The sequence below is a fragment of the Rosa rugosa genome, chromosome 1 (genome assembly GCF_958449725.1).
Source record: "Rosa rugosa chromosome 1, drRosRugo1.1, whole genome shotgun sequence".
Lineage (NCBI taxonomy): Eukaryota > Viridiplantae > Streptophyta > Magnoliopsida > Rosales > Rosaceae > Rosa > Rosa rugosa.
In genome coordinates this window covers 10,485,034-10,505,356 of record NC_084820.1, presented here as the reverse complement: position 1 = coordinate 10,505,356, position 20,323 = coordinate 10,485,034, and the positions used below count along the sequence as shown (strand labels likewise).

Here is a 20,323-nt window from a genome sequence, read left to right as displayed (position 1 = left end):
CAGAGAGGGGAGTAAAATCAGAGAGAGAGGAAGTGTGGAAGTTTCTTTTGCTGAAATATATGTATCTAGAAGAAGATGGTTTTCAAGAAGAAGATGGGTTTGATTCTTTTAAGAGAAGAAGAGGGGTTCCGCTTTCAGAAGCTAGAAGAACATGGGTTTTACGGCTTTTCGCAAAGACTAGCTAAGTGGGAGACAGTGTGGGAGACATAAATGAATTTTGGTTTGTATAATCAAGTCAGACAACACATAAATGAATTTTGGTTGTCTGATGGTCTATACTTGAAACTTAGGGACGACCTAACAAGCAAATCTCCAGCCTAGTGCGAATCACATACAAACGCACTTCTCCCGCCTAGGATTGCCATCTCGCATTCACACAACAAAAATAGGTCATTCTGTTGTAGGAGCTTACATTCATGTACCAGCATTTCACCTAAAAATTAGTCTTTTTGGGGCTAATCACTCTCATTTTGGAGTACATATGATTTTCTTCCAAACTTGCACAACGGAAACAAAAAAATGCGTTGTATGTTATTTTGCAACTTACTCTCATACAACATATACAACAATACTGTTGTGCAAGGTGAGTCAAAATTTCGACCAAAATTTGAGCAAGGTGAGGGGGAATTTTTTTTTACATTCAGACAACAGACAAATCCTTAAAATTGTTGTACAATAATCTTGGACCCAAAAAAATTGATGTACGACCTCCTTATACAACGCCAATCTCATTAAACCTGTTGTGTGAAGCAGTTTCAGTTATCACACAACGGAAATTTTTTTTTCGTTGTCTAAAAAGTGGTAGTGTGATGCAGTTTTTGGCATAGTGTGCCCACGCGTTACCATAACAAGTTTCGGATTTTATCGCAGTTCATGTTGGACATGATCTTCATTGGAAGCCCTTAACGAGTTAAGGGAAAACCGCTGAACACTTGAAATCCGAGTTTGAGATGAAGGATTTTGGGAGAACACGATTATGTCTCAGTTTGGAACTTGAGCATCGTGTTGATAGATGCTTAGGCATTTTGACAAGGTCAAGCCTTCAAGCACCCCCATGATCGTCCGTAGTCTTGATCCTAAAAAGGATCCTCTTCGTTCAAAGGATGATGATTAAGATGCGCTAGGGGCAGAAATGTCCTAGTTAAGTACAATAGGCTCATTATTGTACTTAGCTCAATGCACAAGACCGGACATCTCATTTGCCATGAACTTGTTAGCTAGATATAGCTCTGCGCCAACGCAACGTCATTGGATTGGTGTAAAAGATTTCTTTCGGTACTTGAGATCTACGATTGATATGGGTTTGTTCTATCCCTATAGAGAGATGATGGATTCGGACCCATCACACACCAGGATCGCCGCCAACACTGGCCTACGTCCAATATCCCCATCCCAAAACGACATGTGTTTTGGAAGGTTTTGCTGATATTGGGTATCTCTCTGACCCATACAAAGGTCATTCCCAAACTGGTTAAGTGTTCACTATGGGTAAAGACCGTAATATCTTGGAGGTCTACAGAACAGACCCTAGTCGCTATATCTTCGAACAATGCAGAGATTATTGCTCTTCACGAAGTGATTCGTGAATGTATATGGATTGGATCCATAGTTACGCATGTTCGAACAATTGTGGTTTGAAGTCTACCACAGATGAGCCTACGAGCATATAGGATAATGCTGCTTGTTTTGAAGCAAGGCTACATCAAAAGCTACCACACCAAGTATAATCAACAACAACAAACTCTCCTCAAGATCAAAGTGAACTAGGTTCGATCTGAGGACAATATGACAGACTTGCTCACTAAGTCATTGCCTAAATTTCACTTTCGAGAAACATGTTGGTAGCATCGTTTGCGGAAGTTATCCAAACTCCAATGACCGTAGTCGTCAAGGGGAGATGCAGACATCAGGGGGAGGTGTCTATATGTATGGTCTCGAAACGTGAAGGGTGTGTTGTGCTCTTTTTCCCCTTCGACCGAAGTTATTTTTGTCCCACTGGGTTTTTGTTACTCGGCAAGGTTTTTAATGAGGCAACGAGAGAAGCACCGCGTTTGGGCAACACAAGGGGGAGTGTTTAAGGATATCTCTATTTGTGTTTAGCCCAAACTCTAGTTTACTTGACCTAGTGGTAATAGGGTTACATTAGAAGGATTTCGATTCCTATTCAATGTAGATTTACTTTCCTTGTACGATTCAGATTCTATGCATTGTAATCCTCTATATAAAGATGCCCCTATTATCAATGAGAATACACAGCGATTTTCTCTCAATTTCTGATTCCCTAAAACAAATATATAATTTTCAGATAGTTAACTACCTATATGTTTGCAATAATCACACACAATTTCATATAACTTCCCACTTTTTTTTTTTCAAATAACTTCTATTTTTTTCTCAATATAATTTTTTTAATAAAGATGCATTTTGTAAATGTTAACGTTAGTGATCCGTGGGATCTCTAGTTAGCTTTAGAGAGAGAGGGAGAGAGTGACACAAGATGTATAGTGGTTCGCCTCCGCATGAGCGGGAGACTACGTCCACTTGAAAGCTATACTAATGTGTCGAGCCTTGCGGCCTAACAAGATTACAAAGTATGTAATGGAATCATCTTTCTAAGTGGGAGGAGCAATCCTTATATAGGTGAAGGATTGCTCTCCCTTTACATTGTTTCCGATGTGGGAGCCAAAACCAACTATTCCTTAGTCTAATTAACATGCAGAAAGCTATGTTATGGAGGCATGTTGGCAAGGGCGGGAACACGACTTCCCGGTGGCGGATTTGCGACTCCCGGATACCGCCGCGTAGCCTGAACATAGGGCTACACGATGTATGTCTCGGTTGGGCCTTGCCATGTCTTGTGGATGTCCCAAAGTGGGCGTTACTTATGCTTGGTGAGATAGCAAATACTCCATATTATTGGAGGTATGTACAGTAAATGTCTTAATTATCCTTATGATTTAATTAATTCTCAAAGTTTATTAATTTTTTAGGGTCAATTCTGTCAAAATTTTAGATTTTGGCTAACAAATTAAGCCTCTTAATAATAGTATATAGATACACAATTGCATGATTTTCTCTGCAATCATTGTACGTAGCTAGATGCATGATCAAGTCGGATCGGGCTTTCCTTTTCCCAGTACTAACTACAAGTCGATCTGCAGTCTGCACCAGACTGACCAACGATGAATGATAAAGGATCGAAGCTAGCTAGAAGACGGTATCTGTGTAACTGTGTTAATATCATACAGCAACTCTCTCCGGCAGGTTCTGCATTGATTAACTCGCTGACAAATCGTTCTGTTCACAGACGCAGTTTCATGGAAACTAGCCCTGATCACATGACTCTGTCTGTACGGCGTCGAGTCCCTTGTCTGATAAAACAAACGCCGAGAGAGAGAGAGAGAGAGAGAGAGAGAGAGAGAGATTTACCAACTGTGATTAATAAGTTAATATCATACCAATTTAATTGATTCATGTATGCAAAGCTAATTGTAATTATGTGTGATCAGATGATCGATCGATGGAGACTTTTCAAAAGATTATGCTAACTGTAAGGCTTTACTCTCCACCATAGCCAATAGTTCTTACATGTGATGGCCTAGGTTACATAGTTATGGAAGCAAGGCTAGCTAGCTATATCGTGAGGGCTCTTTGTTCCATTTTTCATTTCGTGAGATCCGCAGTGCACTATCATTTCGGTATTTTAACCTTTTTACCATTCAACTGTAGAAATCTGTACGTATATATATATATATAATTGTTGTGGTGATGGATCTCCATCTCCATGGATGATGTTTTATTCTCTTTTCTTTTTCTTCTTTTATAGATTAGTATCCGACCGACTGCGACGTCCCCAACTGAACCCAACAATGAGGTTGCTTCCAGGAAACTCAATCGTACCTCGCCACATAAAGGTATGCCCTAAAAATATGGGACCCCTAATTTGTACTAACAAAACGATCAATGTGATATTTGAGGGCAAAAAGAAACCCCATGAATGATGTTATTTTGGTCCCTAGCTAACTGCTGGAAACCTCTATTTATATTGTTGTGCTATGGCAAAAGCTTGTATGTGCTTTATGTGAACAATGCATGAGCTTCCAAGAGCGTCGCGAACTCGCGATATTCAGCTAGAATCACATTCTAGTCCCGATTGAGATCCCTTTACATTTTGTGTTTATGGGATTACACCGTCCCCAACAAACTTTAAGGAATATGCTTGAAAGACATCCTTGAAGATCCATCAATAAAGGATTTACCCTCGATTTCACATATATCAGTTGGTGTTCTACGATAATCCATGCCATGAGTTAAATATATTATCAAATTGTCAGCACAGTTAATATATCTTACTAAGTTCAAAATGAATGAACTAAGAGTACAATGAAAAGATGTTTTATGATATTTTGGAGTGTAACATTTTTTTTTGAGAGCAATAGTCAACCACTTTATTAATAATAACAATAATAAAGATTACAACTTATAGATGTAGATACTACATCAAATTGAAAAATAACAAAAACAATACTAGATGCAATAAGATATCGGAAATAAAACCTAGCGAGGATAGTAAGGGATGCTAAAAAGCATTTGATGAGGCACCGGGCAGACCCCGGGCTATGTAAAACGGTACCAATAGTATGGTTGACCATACTTCCACGCAAATATTTGTGTTGAATAGAGGGTAACCTTCTATCAAGGTAACCGGCGGTAGTGTGATCGACCTTGCCCACCCCACGCAAAATAATACGTCGAGTAGAGAGCAATCTTCTACCTAAGTTGACGCAATTCCAATTCCAAAGTGTAGCAGAAAACAGAGTCCTGAAAAAGTCTCCTGGATCCCAAATGCGGATCCAAACAGAATACAAGGCCCAAACAAAGGCCCATAATGAATGGCCCAAACAAAAAGAAGCCCAGATCCACAGTTGGGCACCCAAACCTGCCCTGGCCTCCCCTGTTCCACCATCCCTCGCTGGAGAAATCCGGACCCAGTTCTGACCACTCGATGCAATGCGCCGCCACCTTCCCCACCAGACTTGGGGCGGTTTCCATGAAGAACCAGAGGTAGGTTGTTTCTCAGCTCGACCCAAACCCCTCTGATCAAAGCTGCAAGGTAGAGAACACCAAAGCCAAGCCCAGATTCTGGCCGTCGATCTGCCATCCTCCCACCACCTGTAATCATGATCAAGCAACGGCCCGACGTAAGCCTCTCACCTAGCTGCATCGCCACCAGACCCGATATGTCTAGCAAATCCAATTTTAGCCTTGCCCGGCACCATGACGCCTGCAGAAGCCCTGGATCCCAAACCCTCCAGTCACCCGCAGCCACTGATCCAATAGAGCAGCGAACCGAGGACAAGCTCAATCCCCTGCGCGTGGCAATCAAAGGAAGAGAGTGGGCCGCCGGCTCAACCCGATTGGTGAATATTGATGTCTTGGAGATAAAAGGAAAAAAGGAGGGTATGGCCTCAACCGTACACGCCGACTGCGACACTATGGCCGGAAATTTGCTCCATCGGAGATGGAGGGAGGTATAGAAACGCCAACCCATGGGCGGCCTCTCACATACCCTAGCAGAGCTCTGCTAGGTCTTTTTGACGCTAACAATAAATCATTATCGGTTAGAACTTAGAAGGATTTTGGAGTGTAACATAGTATTTCTTTCATTTTTTTGGTTGAATTCTTACAAAAATACTAAATTTAAGTTACTAAAAACTGAAACATAAAATATGGATTATAAATTGAAATATTCTTCTATGCACCGACAGTGCAAATGAACTAGTAGATCTAGCAGATCTCAGCCGTTCATATTTATAGACAACTTTTTTTTTTATAACAAAAAAATATACTTGATGTTATCAGTCGTTCAATTCTATTGGTGTACATCCACTTTCCCCCTTATTTTCCCTTCATTCCGGAAAGTTTTTCATTTCCTTTTGCATCCCAAACGCAAGAACTGATCAAGTTTCCTTTCTTGATGCTTACTTTTCAAGAACCAAATGAGGCCTAAGTATAGGTCTTAAATATTTATAAAAATTTCTTGAAACTTTCCATTTTGCCATATTTAATAATGATATTGAAATTTAATCGATCAATATTCGCATAGTTTGGTCATTCGCGCAATCATATTTGAACAATTCTTAGGTTCATCAATTGGGTGAATAAGCATATTCACATTCTTTTGCGATTAACGCATAATGACTTTCCAACCATTCATGTTGTATAACATAATACAAAGATTAGCTCTGTAAAAAATCAATCAAATTGAAGACCTTTTAGTTATTTGTTTCTATGAAATACATAGACAGTTCATCATAATAGTAATAAGTGTTGTTAGAACCATCAATTTGTTTGATTTAATTAGATAATTAAACGATTTCCGATTCAATTGATTCTTTACATAGATGATCTTTAAAGGCTAATTTAAGATATGGATTGTTAGATTATAAATTTATTAAGTAAAAGTATGTTAATCGACAATGGGGTGAATATGTTCATTCATCTAGGGGTGAACCTAAGAATTGTCAATCATAGTTACTCACCTTTAAGTTAACCTTATTACCAAGAGTTTATCACAATGAAGTTCACGTAATGTCCCCATATTTTTTACTAATTTGTAATCATTATGCAATTCACTTTGACCTTGATCGATCGTATATCATATTTTCTTTTATCAATAGAGAATAGCGGGTGAGAATAAGAAGATGATTATCGAAGTGCCTAAAAGTTTTTGATTATCAAAATGCCTATTTAGGTACTCAGATCGATCATGACGTAAGCCGGCTAAGCGAAAGGTAAGACACACCAATCGATCCTATGTGGTACGCATTCTTAAGCTTTTTCATCGTGGATGGCTGCAAGTACGAGCTAAATTCCTGTCTGCATCGCTCACTTGCCGTCTCCATCTCCATTGTTTTCAGAAACCAGTACTCCTATAACTGCCCAACACTGCTTAGCTAACTTGTAACATCCTAATCATTGCTTGAAATAACATGTGTATATTACAAACCGGATTTTCAGTTGCTGCATACTTTTTATCTGCTCTAGCTAGATTGGCAGAAATCAGAGAATTAGGATTCCATATACATCGATCGTCATTAAGGGGGAGACGGACCACCAAGTCACGAACCATCCTATATTGTTTGCATGCATGCAGCTATTGTACGTGTAGGGTTTGGCTTATGATGAGTATATGTTTATCCGTATCTATAATTAGCTCTGTGTACCTTATTTGTATGTATCCGGAGTTAGCTACGTAGCTAGCTTTGCTTTGGCTATATATGTTTAATTGTAGTTTCTTCCACACTTTCTTTGTAAATGGTATGTGGTCCAATTAAGAATTTAAGATGCTGCGTGGGTGGGGCGTTCATGATTTTGGAGTCATCGATCATGTAGCTAGATAGGTAGGTTACTAGTCGCACGACGGAGTCAAGAATTTGTCTCTCTGAATGCGTGATGATTTCTCTCAAAAAAAAGAAAAAAAAAGAATGCGTGATTATTAAGGAAATTTTGTCTGAGTTTGAAAGAAAATATGGGCCTTTCATTAAGAGATTTTTTTTTTAACGCAATTTAAAGAAATTTTTTGTGAGACCTACTTTTTAATCACATGTCGGTATATTGATCATTCAATTTTTAAGTCTCTATGAGTATATCATTTGTATAAATTTTCAGTCAAATTGATGACCCTGAAAGTGTTCATAATCGTGATTTACCATTATAAACATGAACGGTTAAAGTTGAACATATTTAATTCATCCATTAATTTAATCTAATTCAATACATTAACGGTCATATTATATTTACAGAAGGTTAGTAAAGCAATCGCCTCATCTCTTCAGTTCTCTAACATTTTGTCAATGATATAATTAATTTAAAAAATATTCAAAACATAACAAAGCTATCAGTAGGTTGTGTTCTTTCTATAAAAAGGTGGTTGGAGGTTTGAAGCTAGCTTCTTAGTTTTACTAATTGTTATATTCTCTTTACATTGAGAGATACTTCTTCAGTTTACCTCAGGCCTCAAAATCTCATTACATCTCTCATAAACTACTAGAATATATTTGGTATCTAAAATTCAAGACCATTTGTTTGAGTTTACCTTTTTTTGTCCCCTCATTATGTAGGGCAAACTATAATAACTTGTTTTCATGAAAACACCACAGAAGGTGGGATGTACGCTTATGGTACTTTAAATTTGCATATATTGGATCTACACGAAATGGACCACGATCTAATCATCCCAAGAACATAAGCAGTACATGTACATCATATATCCATGGACCGTTATGGATTGTCAAACAAGAAAATAATTCAAGTTCGGACCAATGATCTCAAAAAGGCCAATAATACATCTTTCGTCCTTGATTTGTTTATTAAATGTTCTGCATATTTGTCATATGAAGAAAATCTTTTCTTCATGTTTGAAAAAGACTTCACCGCCCATGAATCTCTTTCAATATCCTAATAACCTAATTGTATCTTTCTCATCCCTAACACTATACCAAACCAAATTGCTTCAAATCAAGGCTTGTTCAACCTCTTTTCCTTCTCAATTATTTTGAATGAAGTTCAGAATTTAGTTATATGGCAATGGTCATTTTTCTGGTAAAATGTAGATTTGGTAGCTTTCATCTTTAATAGGGCTCTAGATCAATTATAGTGTTATAGTACACTAGTGTATTCAAACTCTAGAGATGTGAATTAGTGAATACTTGCGTTGGTCATTATTTGCTGCATCCTAACGCATTGAACTAATCGAACGACTATCATATTCAAAATTTCAGTGTCCCAAATCTCACTATAGAACACCTTAAAAAAAAAAATAATAATAATAATAATCAGAGTGACATCAGAGCACATCCTACAACAAAACCACCAAACGCTCCTTTTCTTTCTTATCAGAAAAAGCTCTTTTTCTTTCTTATAAAAAAAAGCTCCTTTTCTTTCTTATAAAAAAAAAACTCCTTTTCTTTTCCCATAAAGTGTGAATATGAGTAGCTTCAATACATCATGGAGACATTTTTACCTCTTCTTCGCAAAAATAATCTTTAAACCAAAATGGGAACGTAAAAAAGCAAAAGAAATGGGAAAGCATTTTAGCATTGTGAGACTTAAAATAAAAGGTTTTTTTCGACAAAGCTTAAAATAAGAGAAAAGTTCAGTCACCGTCCCCAAACTATGCTGCCAAGGCCAATTTGATACCCGAACTCTCAAAAGTATCAATGTGATACCCAAACACGTATTTTGACATCAACGTAATACTTCCGTCAAAATTCTCTAACTGCTCCGTTTGTTTGCTGACGTGGCAAGCACGTGGGTCCCATGTGATATTTTTATCAAGGGCAGAATGGTCTTTCACTAGAACTAATTAAAAAAAAAAAAAAAAACTGGATCGGTGCAAGGTGCAACTACACACTCTCTCGACTCTCATTTTCCCCAAATCACCTGTGAGAGAGAGAGAGAGGCAATTCAATGTCGGACTTCATCCCTGATGAGATGATCCTCCAAATTCGCTCAATCCCACTTCGAATCGGCCTATATGAACCAAACCCTAACCTGCTCACTCCTCCTTTCAATCTCCACCGAAACTGATCTGGGGTTTCTTGAATTCTCACTCCTCCTTTCAATCTCCACCGAAACCGATCTGGGGTTTCTTGAATTCGATCTGGGGAGGGTGATGTTAGGTAGATGTAACGCTCACCCATGGCTCGGAGATGGCGGTCCGGCGGCGGTCTGCAGATACCAGCGGGGCAGAACACTTGGCGGTCAAGCGGCGGTGGCCATGGTGGGGATGGGCCAGGCTTGGCTGGAGGCTTATGGTCTTCCTCTTTCCTTGCAGCTCGCATCCCTAGAACTGGATCTGCTACCCTTCGGAGACCGTACTTCCGCCGTAAAGCTCGCCTCCCCTTTAACCCGACCCGACTGCGACGTCTTGCTATTGGGCTCCTGCAATGGGCTTTGTTTCTCCCAAAAAGAAGATCGGTGAAAGAACGTGGGCAAGAGGTGTTGTTCTGCACTGATGCTACGCTGGGGGATTTGAGGAGTTGGTGTTGTAGTTGTTGTTATTTTTTTTTTTTTTGCAATCTGAAATTGGTGCTCGCCGGATTGGAGTGCGTTGATGTCCGGATTGGGTGATTGAGGTATCAAGGTGTTATTGTAAACGAGAAGCTGCATTGGGTAATTGAGGACTACAATCCCGAGTTTGATGACGAGGAGGATCCTATTGTTGTCTATGATTTGGAGATGGAGGAGTTTCGGAGACTGCGGCTTCCGTTTCCTAAGGTTGAAGGAGATGACAGTGTGAATTTCAGTGTTGCGGTTTTTTTGCAGTGAAGGGTGTCTGTGTCTATGGCTTTATGGAAGTCTTGCTGCCTCTGGTTATGTTGATTTTTGGGTCATGGAAAGGTATGGAGACAATGACTCGTGAGATGTTCTGCTGCAGAGTTGGAGTTGGTAAGGATTCGTGGACAAGAAGAGGAGGAGCGTGGTACCTATATGAATGAAGCCGAGCAAATGTTATGGACATGAATGTATGATGATTTTATATGACCACAGTCTACTTTCGCGTGGGATGGGGAGAGAGATTGAAAGTCTGGAAAATGAAAGCAATAATGAAAGCAATATTGAAAAAAAAAATTAATTAATAAAAGAAAAGGGTAAATTGGTCATTTAACCTTTTTTTGGGATCTATGTGCTTGCCACGTCAGCAAACAAACGGAGCCGTTAGAGATTTTTGACGGAAGTATCACGTTGATGTCAAAATACATGTTTGGGTATCACATTGATACTTTTGAGAGTTCGGGTATCAAATTGGCTTTGGCAGCATAGTTTGGGGATGGTGACTGAATATTTCTCTTAAAATAAATAGTTGAAAACTCCATTTTCACTGGCAAAAGAAATTTTGATTAACAAAATGCTTCGTGGGTAGCACCAATATTTTTGCCAGCTCCTCTACTCATTTTTCTATTGTCTAGTGAGATTTACACCAAACCAAAGCAAGTAGTTTTTGGAAATGCAAAAAAAATGAGAGAGCAAAATCATAGACACAATTCCCACCCAAGATTCCTAAAACCTTCATACACATTACTTTATTACAATTTGCCAGCTCCCAGATTGCCAACCTTCTTCGTTCACACTATGAAATAATGAAAACTAATGAAGACAAATATTGTACTATAAATTATTTGGTAGTAGTTGCCCAATTGTAATTATGTAATAGCATAATGCCATAATGTATACGATCACAGACAACATTTCCAACTCACTACAATTTTATGGCTTGTTAAACAAGCAATTTATCCAGTGCAATCTAAGAAATGAGCCAGAATAGTATGTGGCATTTTGGGGCTAACCTACCTGGCCTTGGCTTAAGAACAAGGTTCTAGGGGTCTCTCAAAAGTCACAATTGCTATCATTCTATGGCCAATGGGTATAGCTATTATTGTTATTAGGGTTTATAATGCAGCCAGGTCCAATCATACACATGTGCGGTTTCCAATTCAAAAATTCAGTAAGATATTGAAACCATGCATATAGAGATACAATTATTGCATTGATGATTCTATATTTCTTTAAACCATCAATTTTTTTCAGTATGGCCAAAGGCAATATGTGATCACTCAAAGGTCTCAACCCTGTTCGTCGAAAAATCTGTTTTCTTATTTTTTAAAATCTTTTATTGATGATTTGTTTGTGACAAATCGTGTGTTCTTTTTTATTTATTTATTTTTGTGGAGTCTTGTTCGTTGATAAAAGTGTGTCTACTATGTACTGAACTCATTTCTTAAATTTTTGCTCAAAAGCTGTCAATCTCAGACATTTTTAACTTCTTTAAACAAGTTTTACCTTTGAAGAACTGTATCGGGTCGAGCTCATCAAAATTAGGCTGAAGATCAAACCGGTTAGAGTGGACCGGTCCAGGAACAACATTGGTTGCATAATAAAGCGACAACCAGTTGGCGGTTGGGCCCGTCTAAGCCTAAAACGCTTGTAGACCAAAGTTTTTTTTTTTTTTTTTTTTTTTTTTCCAACATTTGAATAACACCTTATAATGGCTAATCATGTGGCTTGTTGCAGAACATGTATTCTGATGAAATCTCTTAAAATACCTAATTTCATCAGTCCATGATACTAGAAGAAAAGAGTGAAACGATATTCAAACTTGAAATCTCAAATATAAGCTCTTAAAAAACTATTTTTTTCATCCCACCTAAGCTCTTAAACCTCACGCTCGGTTCCATTTATTATATTAAAATTATGTCTCGGAGGGGGGGACATAAAACCTGAACCTCGAGTGACAGAAAAACACTTACAATAATCCTCGTAGAGTACATCCTGAATAATAGCAGGAGTCTCATCAAACCAAACATCATCAACAAAAAATAAACTAGCTAGGTGAGCAATTCTATCTGCTACACCATTTGCTTCACAGAAAATATGACTAGTTCTAACTGATTGAAAAGCAGACATAAAATCTTTACAATCATCTAAAACTCGACTTACCTCTGAGAAATTTTTCTCTTCACTCTGGAGGGCAGCAATTAGAAGGGTTGAATCACTTTCAATATCTATTTCTGTCCAACCTTGGTGTATGCCAAGAAGAAGACCATCTCTACACGCCTCCGCTTCTATGTTTAGAGCCGAGTGTGCGTGTACAAAAGGCCTGGCTCATACCCGCATCATTTCTGACTACCACGCCAATCCCATCATTTCTGACTACCCACCAAATTACTTAGTAAAAAACAAAAGACCATAAAGCACCACCAAAAAAGCAATCATAAAACGAAGTCAACTTAGTCATATGTTAGATTTCCCATAATCACTGCTAAATCCACTTAATTAAGGCGTGAGATTCCGGTACAATTATTTAATTTCCTATTATATATTGTTGTTGAATTTTACAGTAACAGTATCCCTCCAAAATTAACCCCAGACATGTGTAATTCACCTACCAAAAACCGAACAGGACGCACAGCATTCTTCTCGCCATGGACCCCCCGTGTGGGGCTGGTAGTGTTCAACTGCGCCAGCCTGACATCAAATTTCCATTTCCCTCTGGAATTATTTACCTAATTTAAACAATATCAATTTCCATAGTTCCTATCTTTTTCAGAAAATTAATTAGAAACAAAATAAAAATGGAGCTGGGAAAACGAAAGGGAAATTATATAAACCAGGAAAAACGCGTTTGACCTGTCCTCGCCTTTCGTTGCAGAACTCGTCCACTTAAACTTAATAGTCTGAGAAAGACTAAAAAAGCCTGAGCAAAGCTTCTTCCTCTTCCTCTTCCTTGTGTGTCATATAACTTCTCAGACCTGACGCACATTATTTTATCACTTTTGCAATTTATCTAAGGTTCAGAAATCCAGACCAAACCCAAATCACCCATCTGTTTGGTTTTGACCTTGGTCTATTGATCTACAGTCAAAGCCGGCATATATCAGATTTTGGTCCGCCGTGCCGGCCATGGCGGACATAGTGAAGCAAATCCTGGCGAGGCCGATCCAGCTGGCGGACCAAGTGACCAAGGCGGCAGACGAGGCCAGCTCGTCCAAGCAGGACTGCGCGGAGCTGAAATCGAAGACGGAGAAGCTGGCGGGTCTGCTACGGCAGGCCGCCCGGGCCAGCTCCGACCTCTACGAGCGGCCGACTCGGCGGATCATCGACGAGACTGAGCAGGTGCTCGAGAAGGCTCTGTCTTTAGTCCTGAAATGCCGCGCCAACGGGATAATGAAGCGGGTCTTCACCATAATCCCGGCGGCGCAGTTCCGGAAAATGTCGTCGCAGCTCGAGAATTCGATCGGCGACGTGTCGTGGCTGCTCAGAGTCTCGGCTCCCGCGGATATCCGGGAAGATGGGTACTTGGGCCTGCCGCCAATCGCGGCCAACGAGCCCATTCTCGGCCTCATTTGGGAGCAGATCGCTATTCTCCACACCGGTTCGCTCGAAGACCGATCCGACGCGGCGGCGTCGCTGGTTTCTTTAGCCAAGGATAACGATAGGTATGGAAAGCTGATTATTGAAGAAGGAGGAGTTGGGCCCTTGTTAAAATTGATCAAAGAGGGAAAGGTTGAAGGCCAAGAGAACGCTGCTGAGGCTCTCGGGTTACTGGGCCGGGACCCCGAAAGCGTGGAGCACATGATCATTGCCGGAGTGTGCTCGGTGTTTTCCAAGATTCTGAAAGAAGGGCCGATGAAAGTTCAGGCGATGGTGGCGAAGGCGGTCGCGGAGCTAGCAGGGCATTACCCGAAATGCCAGGATCTGTTTGCGCAGCACAACATTATTCGATTGCTTGTGAGTCATCTTGCTTTCGAGACAGTCCAGGAGCATAGTAAGTACAGTGTGACTTTTAACAAGGCCACATCGATTCATGCTCTTGTTGTGGCTACTAATAATTCTAATGCAAATAATATTCCGACGAAGGCGATTGAGGATGAGGAGAAGCAGAGTTATATGCAGATTCCTCATCCTTTGGGGAATCGGCAGCCGAGTCAGCTGCACACTGTGGTTACTACTACTATGGCAATGCAGGGAGGAGGAGGAGGGACTAAGGCTCCTCTACAACCGGTTAATGGCGCTAATGGGGCGACCCAAATCAATCATACCAAGAGCAATAGCAGCAGCAATTTATCCCATCATAATTCAGGAACAAGCGTTAAGGGAAGGGAATCGGAGGACCCTGCAACCAAGGCCAGTATGAAAGCGATGGCAGCACGAGCACTTGGGCACCTAGCCAAGGGGAATTCCACCATTTGTCGTAGCATTACGGAATCAAGAGCGCTCTTGTGTTTTGCAGTGCTATTGGAAAAGGGCCTTGAAGATGTGCAGAAGTATTCTGCCATGGCGTTGATGGAGATAACAGGAGTGGCAGAGAAAGATGCCGAGTTGAGAAGATCAGCATTCAAGCCTAATTCCCCTGCCTGCAAGTCTGTCATTGATCAATTGCTAAAGATCATTGACAAGGCAGATTCGGACTCAGACCTCCTGATCCCCTGCATCAAAGCAGTTGGGAATTTGGCCAGGACATTTCGGGCAACGGAGACAAGGATCATTGGCCCATTGGTGCGCCTTCTGGATGAACGAGAAGCCGAGGTTACCAGGGAAGCCTCCATTGCCCTCACAAAGTTCGCCTGTACAGATAACTATCTTCACCTCGACCACTGCAAGGCAATAATAGATGCTGGAGGCGCCAAGCACTTAATCCAGCTCGTGTATTTTGGGGAACAAATGGTGCAGATTTCGGCTCTGGTTCTCATGTGCTACATTGCACTCCATGTACCGGACAGCGAAGAACTTGCCCAGGCTGAGGTGCTCACTGTGCTTGAATGGGCATCCAAGCAATCTTACATGACCCAAGATGAGACTCTTGACACATTGTTACAAGAGGCTAAGAGTAGATTGGATCTTTACCAGTCCAGGGGCTCAAGGGGATACCATGGATTCAATCACAAAGCATAGTGATTCCATTCTTCAGTTTCTGTTTTTACCTTCTCATGGAGTGTAAATACTTATGTAACTTAGAGCATTCTCAGTCAAATGAAAAACCCTCCTCTTTTTTCTGTTTTTTTGTTCCTATTATTTGGATGGTTGGTGTTCAGTACCAGAAAGTGGGGTTACTTTCTCCATCTCTTTTTCTGTTCCAGTATTTTCTACCCAAAAGACAATATAAAACAAATTTGTTCTGATTTTAGCATTGTCTGTATCCCATCAATGCTAGTAGCCTGTTAAATTTTCTGAAAATTTACTCGCTTATATCGTTTAGCTTGGAGATAAAGTGAGAAAAAAGATGCCTAAAGGGTCCTTGTCCGAATGAGTAACCAATCAATCCCAAGACGTATTAACAATAAGTGGACTAAAATGGTATTGACGGATCATGGGAGAAAATTTCAGCCTTCTGACTTTGAAATTTTCAACCACAAACCCCAAAAACTGCATCTATTTCAGAGTACCCCAAGAGAAGAAGGCAAATATGAGTGGAAGAAATCTGCAAATATAAAAGGATTCAAAACAAAACCAATCAGAATCAAATTCTTATTTGTTTAAACAGCAAGAGCAACAACTAATCAGTTTTAACAGCAAATATAAAACAATTTGAACTCATAATGTTCAAATCACTTTGGGAGAAAGTCATGTCAATCATCATGGCCCATGGTCCAATTATTCAGTAGCGTAGCTATCAGTAAAGACAATCATCAACAGGAATCTTATATAAGCAGTAGCTCTTCTCTGGGAAATAATATAAGTACTAGCTGACGACTATTTCCTCTCAACATTGCAGATCTACCAGAACCAAAGAGTGGTAAGAAACGAAACTACAATGTTTTCACGCCAAATTCTACCTATAATAATGTAACTACAAAGTTAGTAGAGCAGCCACATCTGAGCATATTGACATTTCAGTCAGAATCATTTAGAAAAAGATAGTAATGTATCCAGGCCTTGAATCAGTCTATCAAACGCCATAGTGCATGTTGAAAAGTTCTTGAAGAGATTTCAAAATACCATTTGATTGATTTTCCAACAGGGCAACAAAGAAATGTAGGCCTAGTTGTTTTCAAAACTTTCCAACCAGTGTGTGAACATTTAATGTAGTTATTAATATATAGCAGCCCAAAGGCAATTTATGGACCCCAAGAGTGCTTATCAGTCTCACATAAAAAGTCGTCTAACTTGTGCTTCATCTAAGAAGTTGAACAAGAATTGTCATTGAAAAGGAAAAAAAAAATTGAAGTCAATGTTTAAGAACTCACCACTTTAGTGAATAGGTAAGAGGAAACCTACGTCCACTTGACCATGTTGGAGACAATGAAGAATCAATCTCCTTGTAAACCACTATGCAGCTATTTAATGCACAATTACAAAGAAGAAAATTACAACAAAATAAAGTTCACAGACTAAGGCTCAAAAAATCTCAAAATTTTTTAGAGAGCAGAATGAGTTGAGCACATCAGATTGGACAGTAGAAACTGCATAGTGTGAATTCATATTCTCGATCCCATGCATTTCTGTCATATTCTAATATGATAGAAGTTTAAAACATACTAAGGAAAGCTGATTTCCAATTGACTAATAATCATAATAGTCAAACACTGGAATTCAATGTTTCTTCCAACATCTGCTTTCTTTTTTCTGATAGGATCTTCTGTCATCTATTACATATATGACTTCTGGAGGTTGTTCTGTTCAGGGTTTCTACTCTAAGACTCAACCCCAGAAAACATAATTATATGACTTCCCGATCAGAAGCACACATTTAAACACTTTTTAGGGATAACTACAGCAGGTACAGACCCAGCAAATATCTTGCGAACTTCCAATCGAAGGGCAAAGACCATGTTGATGCAGTATCAATCCCTGAATTTGAAATCATATTATTACACTACTTTCAGGACCATGGAAACATGGTTAAGCATTCCCATCACATCACCCCGCAGATATTTGTTTCCAGCACCACAAGTACAGACCACATTCGATAATCTTATTTTGTGGACTTTATTAGTGTTCAAACACCAAAATCAGTGTTCATCTAAATCTAAATGATTTGGGACATTTATTATACAGATACATCTAGAATGGCCCAGGGATTTATGGACTTTGCTCCTGTCCATTAGTAATAATTCACCCTAGTACAGAGAGGCCCACGCCTTGGTTGGTCCGATATCAAGAACCAGCTCACTCCATTTCAAGTACAACACAAAGATGAGTTTTTTCAGCAATCTTAGACTGAAGTCTTAACTATATGTGGCTAAAGTGAAACACTCTAACCATGGAGGTAAAAATGTGTATTCCTGACTGTATACACAAACTGAGAAAACCTCTAATCAACAGTCATATAAATAATCATGTGGCTGTTCCCATTTAACCACAGATTAAAACGAAGATTGAAATGGTGCTCTGCAGTAACAGATTAAGCATAACTACCGGCAAAAGGGCAATACTAAAATAACCGAAAAGGGAAACCTTGTTTGTCATACTCATACTCATATCTAGCAAGCACCACAAACTGTTGAAAACCAATTGGATACCCGAGAACTTAATTCCGCTGCTATTGAGAATGCGGTTCGATTTCAAACAAGCAGAGAATCAATCCGTTATAGCTAAATCAACACGAAAACTACTAGATGAACATGAAAGAAATCAACACACACTCGCAAGGCCACAATGTAGAACACATATCAATTTCGAAAATCCATCACCATGCAAAAGGAAAACATCGTTTGATCCAATTTTGGAAATGTAGCCGATGGAAAAATCAAACCATATAGAAATATGTAATATTGTACTGATCAATTTAGTTCCTGAACCCTAATCCTAGATAGAAAATCCCCAGAGGCCAAACAATGGGAGCAAGATTTGAGCTGAGAATCGCATGCAAAACAAGAGCCAATTACATGCATGATCTGATTGGATTTCGGAAATTTCAGATTGGAAACTTACCCAGTGAATCTGCCAATTCGATCAAACTTGAAGAATTTAGGGATTTGATTCCAGTTGGGAATGAGAGACAGAGAGAAGGAATTCAAACGCGCCTGGTTGTGCTTTGGCTCGCGGACCCGCGAATAAAGCTAAACCGTTTTGATTGTCGGTTTAACGCCTTCGGCCGGTTTCGTCCCGCTTTAATGTAATCGATGGATCACGCTCAGAGTGAATGTACCCGACCCGAGTCCAGCAGGCTCAAAACAATGTTACTTACGGCCCATGCAAAAGGGATATAGGTTCATATTAGAGTGTAGTGTAGGAAGCCCAGCCTCACTCACTCCCATGACACCATGAGTATGATAAAAGCTGACCACTGTCATTATGTCTCAGTTTACCCTCTTTTTTTTTTTTTTTACATTTAAAAAGTCCTAAATCTTAAGGGTTCAAGTAATTAAATTTTTATGTCATCCCCTACCATTTGGTTTAGTTGTAGAAGTCTTCACTTTATAAGTAGAAGGTCTTGAATTCAAGTATCGTATATGGAATGATGTAGTCAATGTCATGTCATTAACATGGGCGTGTAGGTTGGAAATTTTCACTCATAATTTTCTTATGGAGACATCATTAGTTCTTTGTGACATTTTTTGCATAAGTTTATGCGTGTGATTGCAGGAAGATGAACATTTTGTGCTGAAATTTTATACACACATTGAAGGGGTGTATCAAGTCAAAAGCTACTTATTATATAGTTGAAGATCTATAATTGTAACATACACCTCCCATTTTAGTATTTTTATACAACTTTCTCAATGAACTAAAAATATTGAAATGGGTGCGTATGCTGCAACTATAATCTCTATTCTCTGTCATCGATCTCTTCCTACGTATATTAACACCAAACACCAACCCTATCAATTTCTGCTGCTGTTAGAACTTCTTTCGTAATCCATGCTTCATTTGTACGTCCTAACAATTTTTTTTTTTTTTTTTTTTCTATAACATACTTGGCAAGTTCTACATCAGTTGCTGCAAAGTACGTAGTTGCTCAATGGGTTCTTCGTTTCATATCAGTTGATAAATGATTGGGCATTCTGATTTAAACGCGTAGCACTTCAGCCTTGGCAAGCCTGCTCTATAGGTAGTTCTACATCACTCAAACTCCTGCTCATCCTTGGATTGCATCAATGCCTTGAACTCCAAAACCTTTGTGACTAGTCCACCCAGTTGGATCGACTTGGCCAAGACTAAACACCATATTCGAAATCAAACCAATCCTCTATCCATTGCCTATAGGATTCCAAATTGTTCGCCATCCATCATGACAGTTTAACTGAATAGGTCTGGCATGCATGCATGGTCTGCAATCACCAAATAAGTTCATTCATTTCTGACTCATTAGTGATTAGTACTCAGGAGGGCTTGAATCCAATATATAAGAGATTCTGAAACCTATTTGTTTCAATTGACAATGTGTTTGGTTTTTAATTTCAGCACTGGAACAGAAACAAATCCCTTGTTTATTTAACCAAATGAGTAACTACTACATATATGTATATATATTAGTATATATATCAACATGAAGCGGCAAAGCAATGTAAAGAGTTTCTGCAATCACATGAACAATTGATTAAATTGTAAAAAATGATCATTCTTGAAGCTGATTATCAAACCATAGTCTTCAAAAACCAAAAAAGAAAAGAAATTTCAGGTAAAAAAAAATAAATAATCAAGGGCAACACAACCAACTGACTTTAACACTGGAATCACAATAAGGATCATAGAAACAGGAGCGAAATGGAAGATTATACATCACAGAATTTAGATTTGGGAACTCATTGGCATGAGCTCAGCGCGTTCGGAAAATTTTACAGAGTTTGGGATCCATAGTCGTCCCGGTTATAAATTC

General features: G+C 39.3%; 1 protein-coding gene across 1 annotated transcript; it reads left to right on the top strand.

Annotated features, from left to right (window-relative positions):
• Positions 1 to 13,185: 13,185 nt before the first annotated feature.
• Positions 13,186 to 15,557, top strand: LOC133716698 (uncharacterized). The gene has a single exon (XM_062143374.1). It carries the CDS (start codon positions 13,465 to 13,467, stop codon positions 15,454 to 15,456), a length of 1,992 nt encoding a protein of 663 aa, XP_061999358.1. The 5' UTR covers positions 13,186 to 13,464; the 3' UTR covers positions 15,457 to 15,557.
• Positions 15,558 to 20,323: the final 4,766 nt, after the last annotated feature.

Coding starts and splice junctions, on each gene's coding strand:
- LOC133716698 (XM_062143374.1), top strand. CDS start 13,465: ATGGCGGACATAGTGAAGCAAATCCTGGCGAGGCCGATCCAGCTGGCG.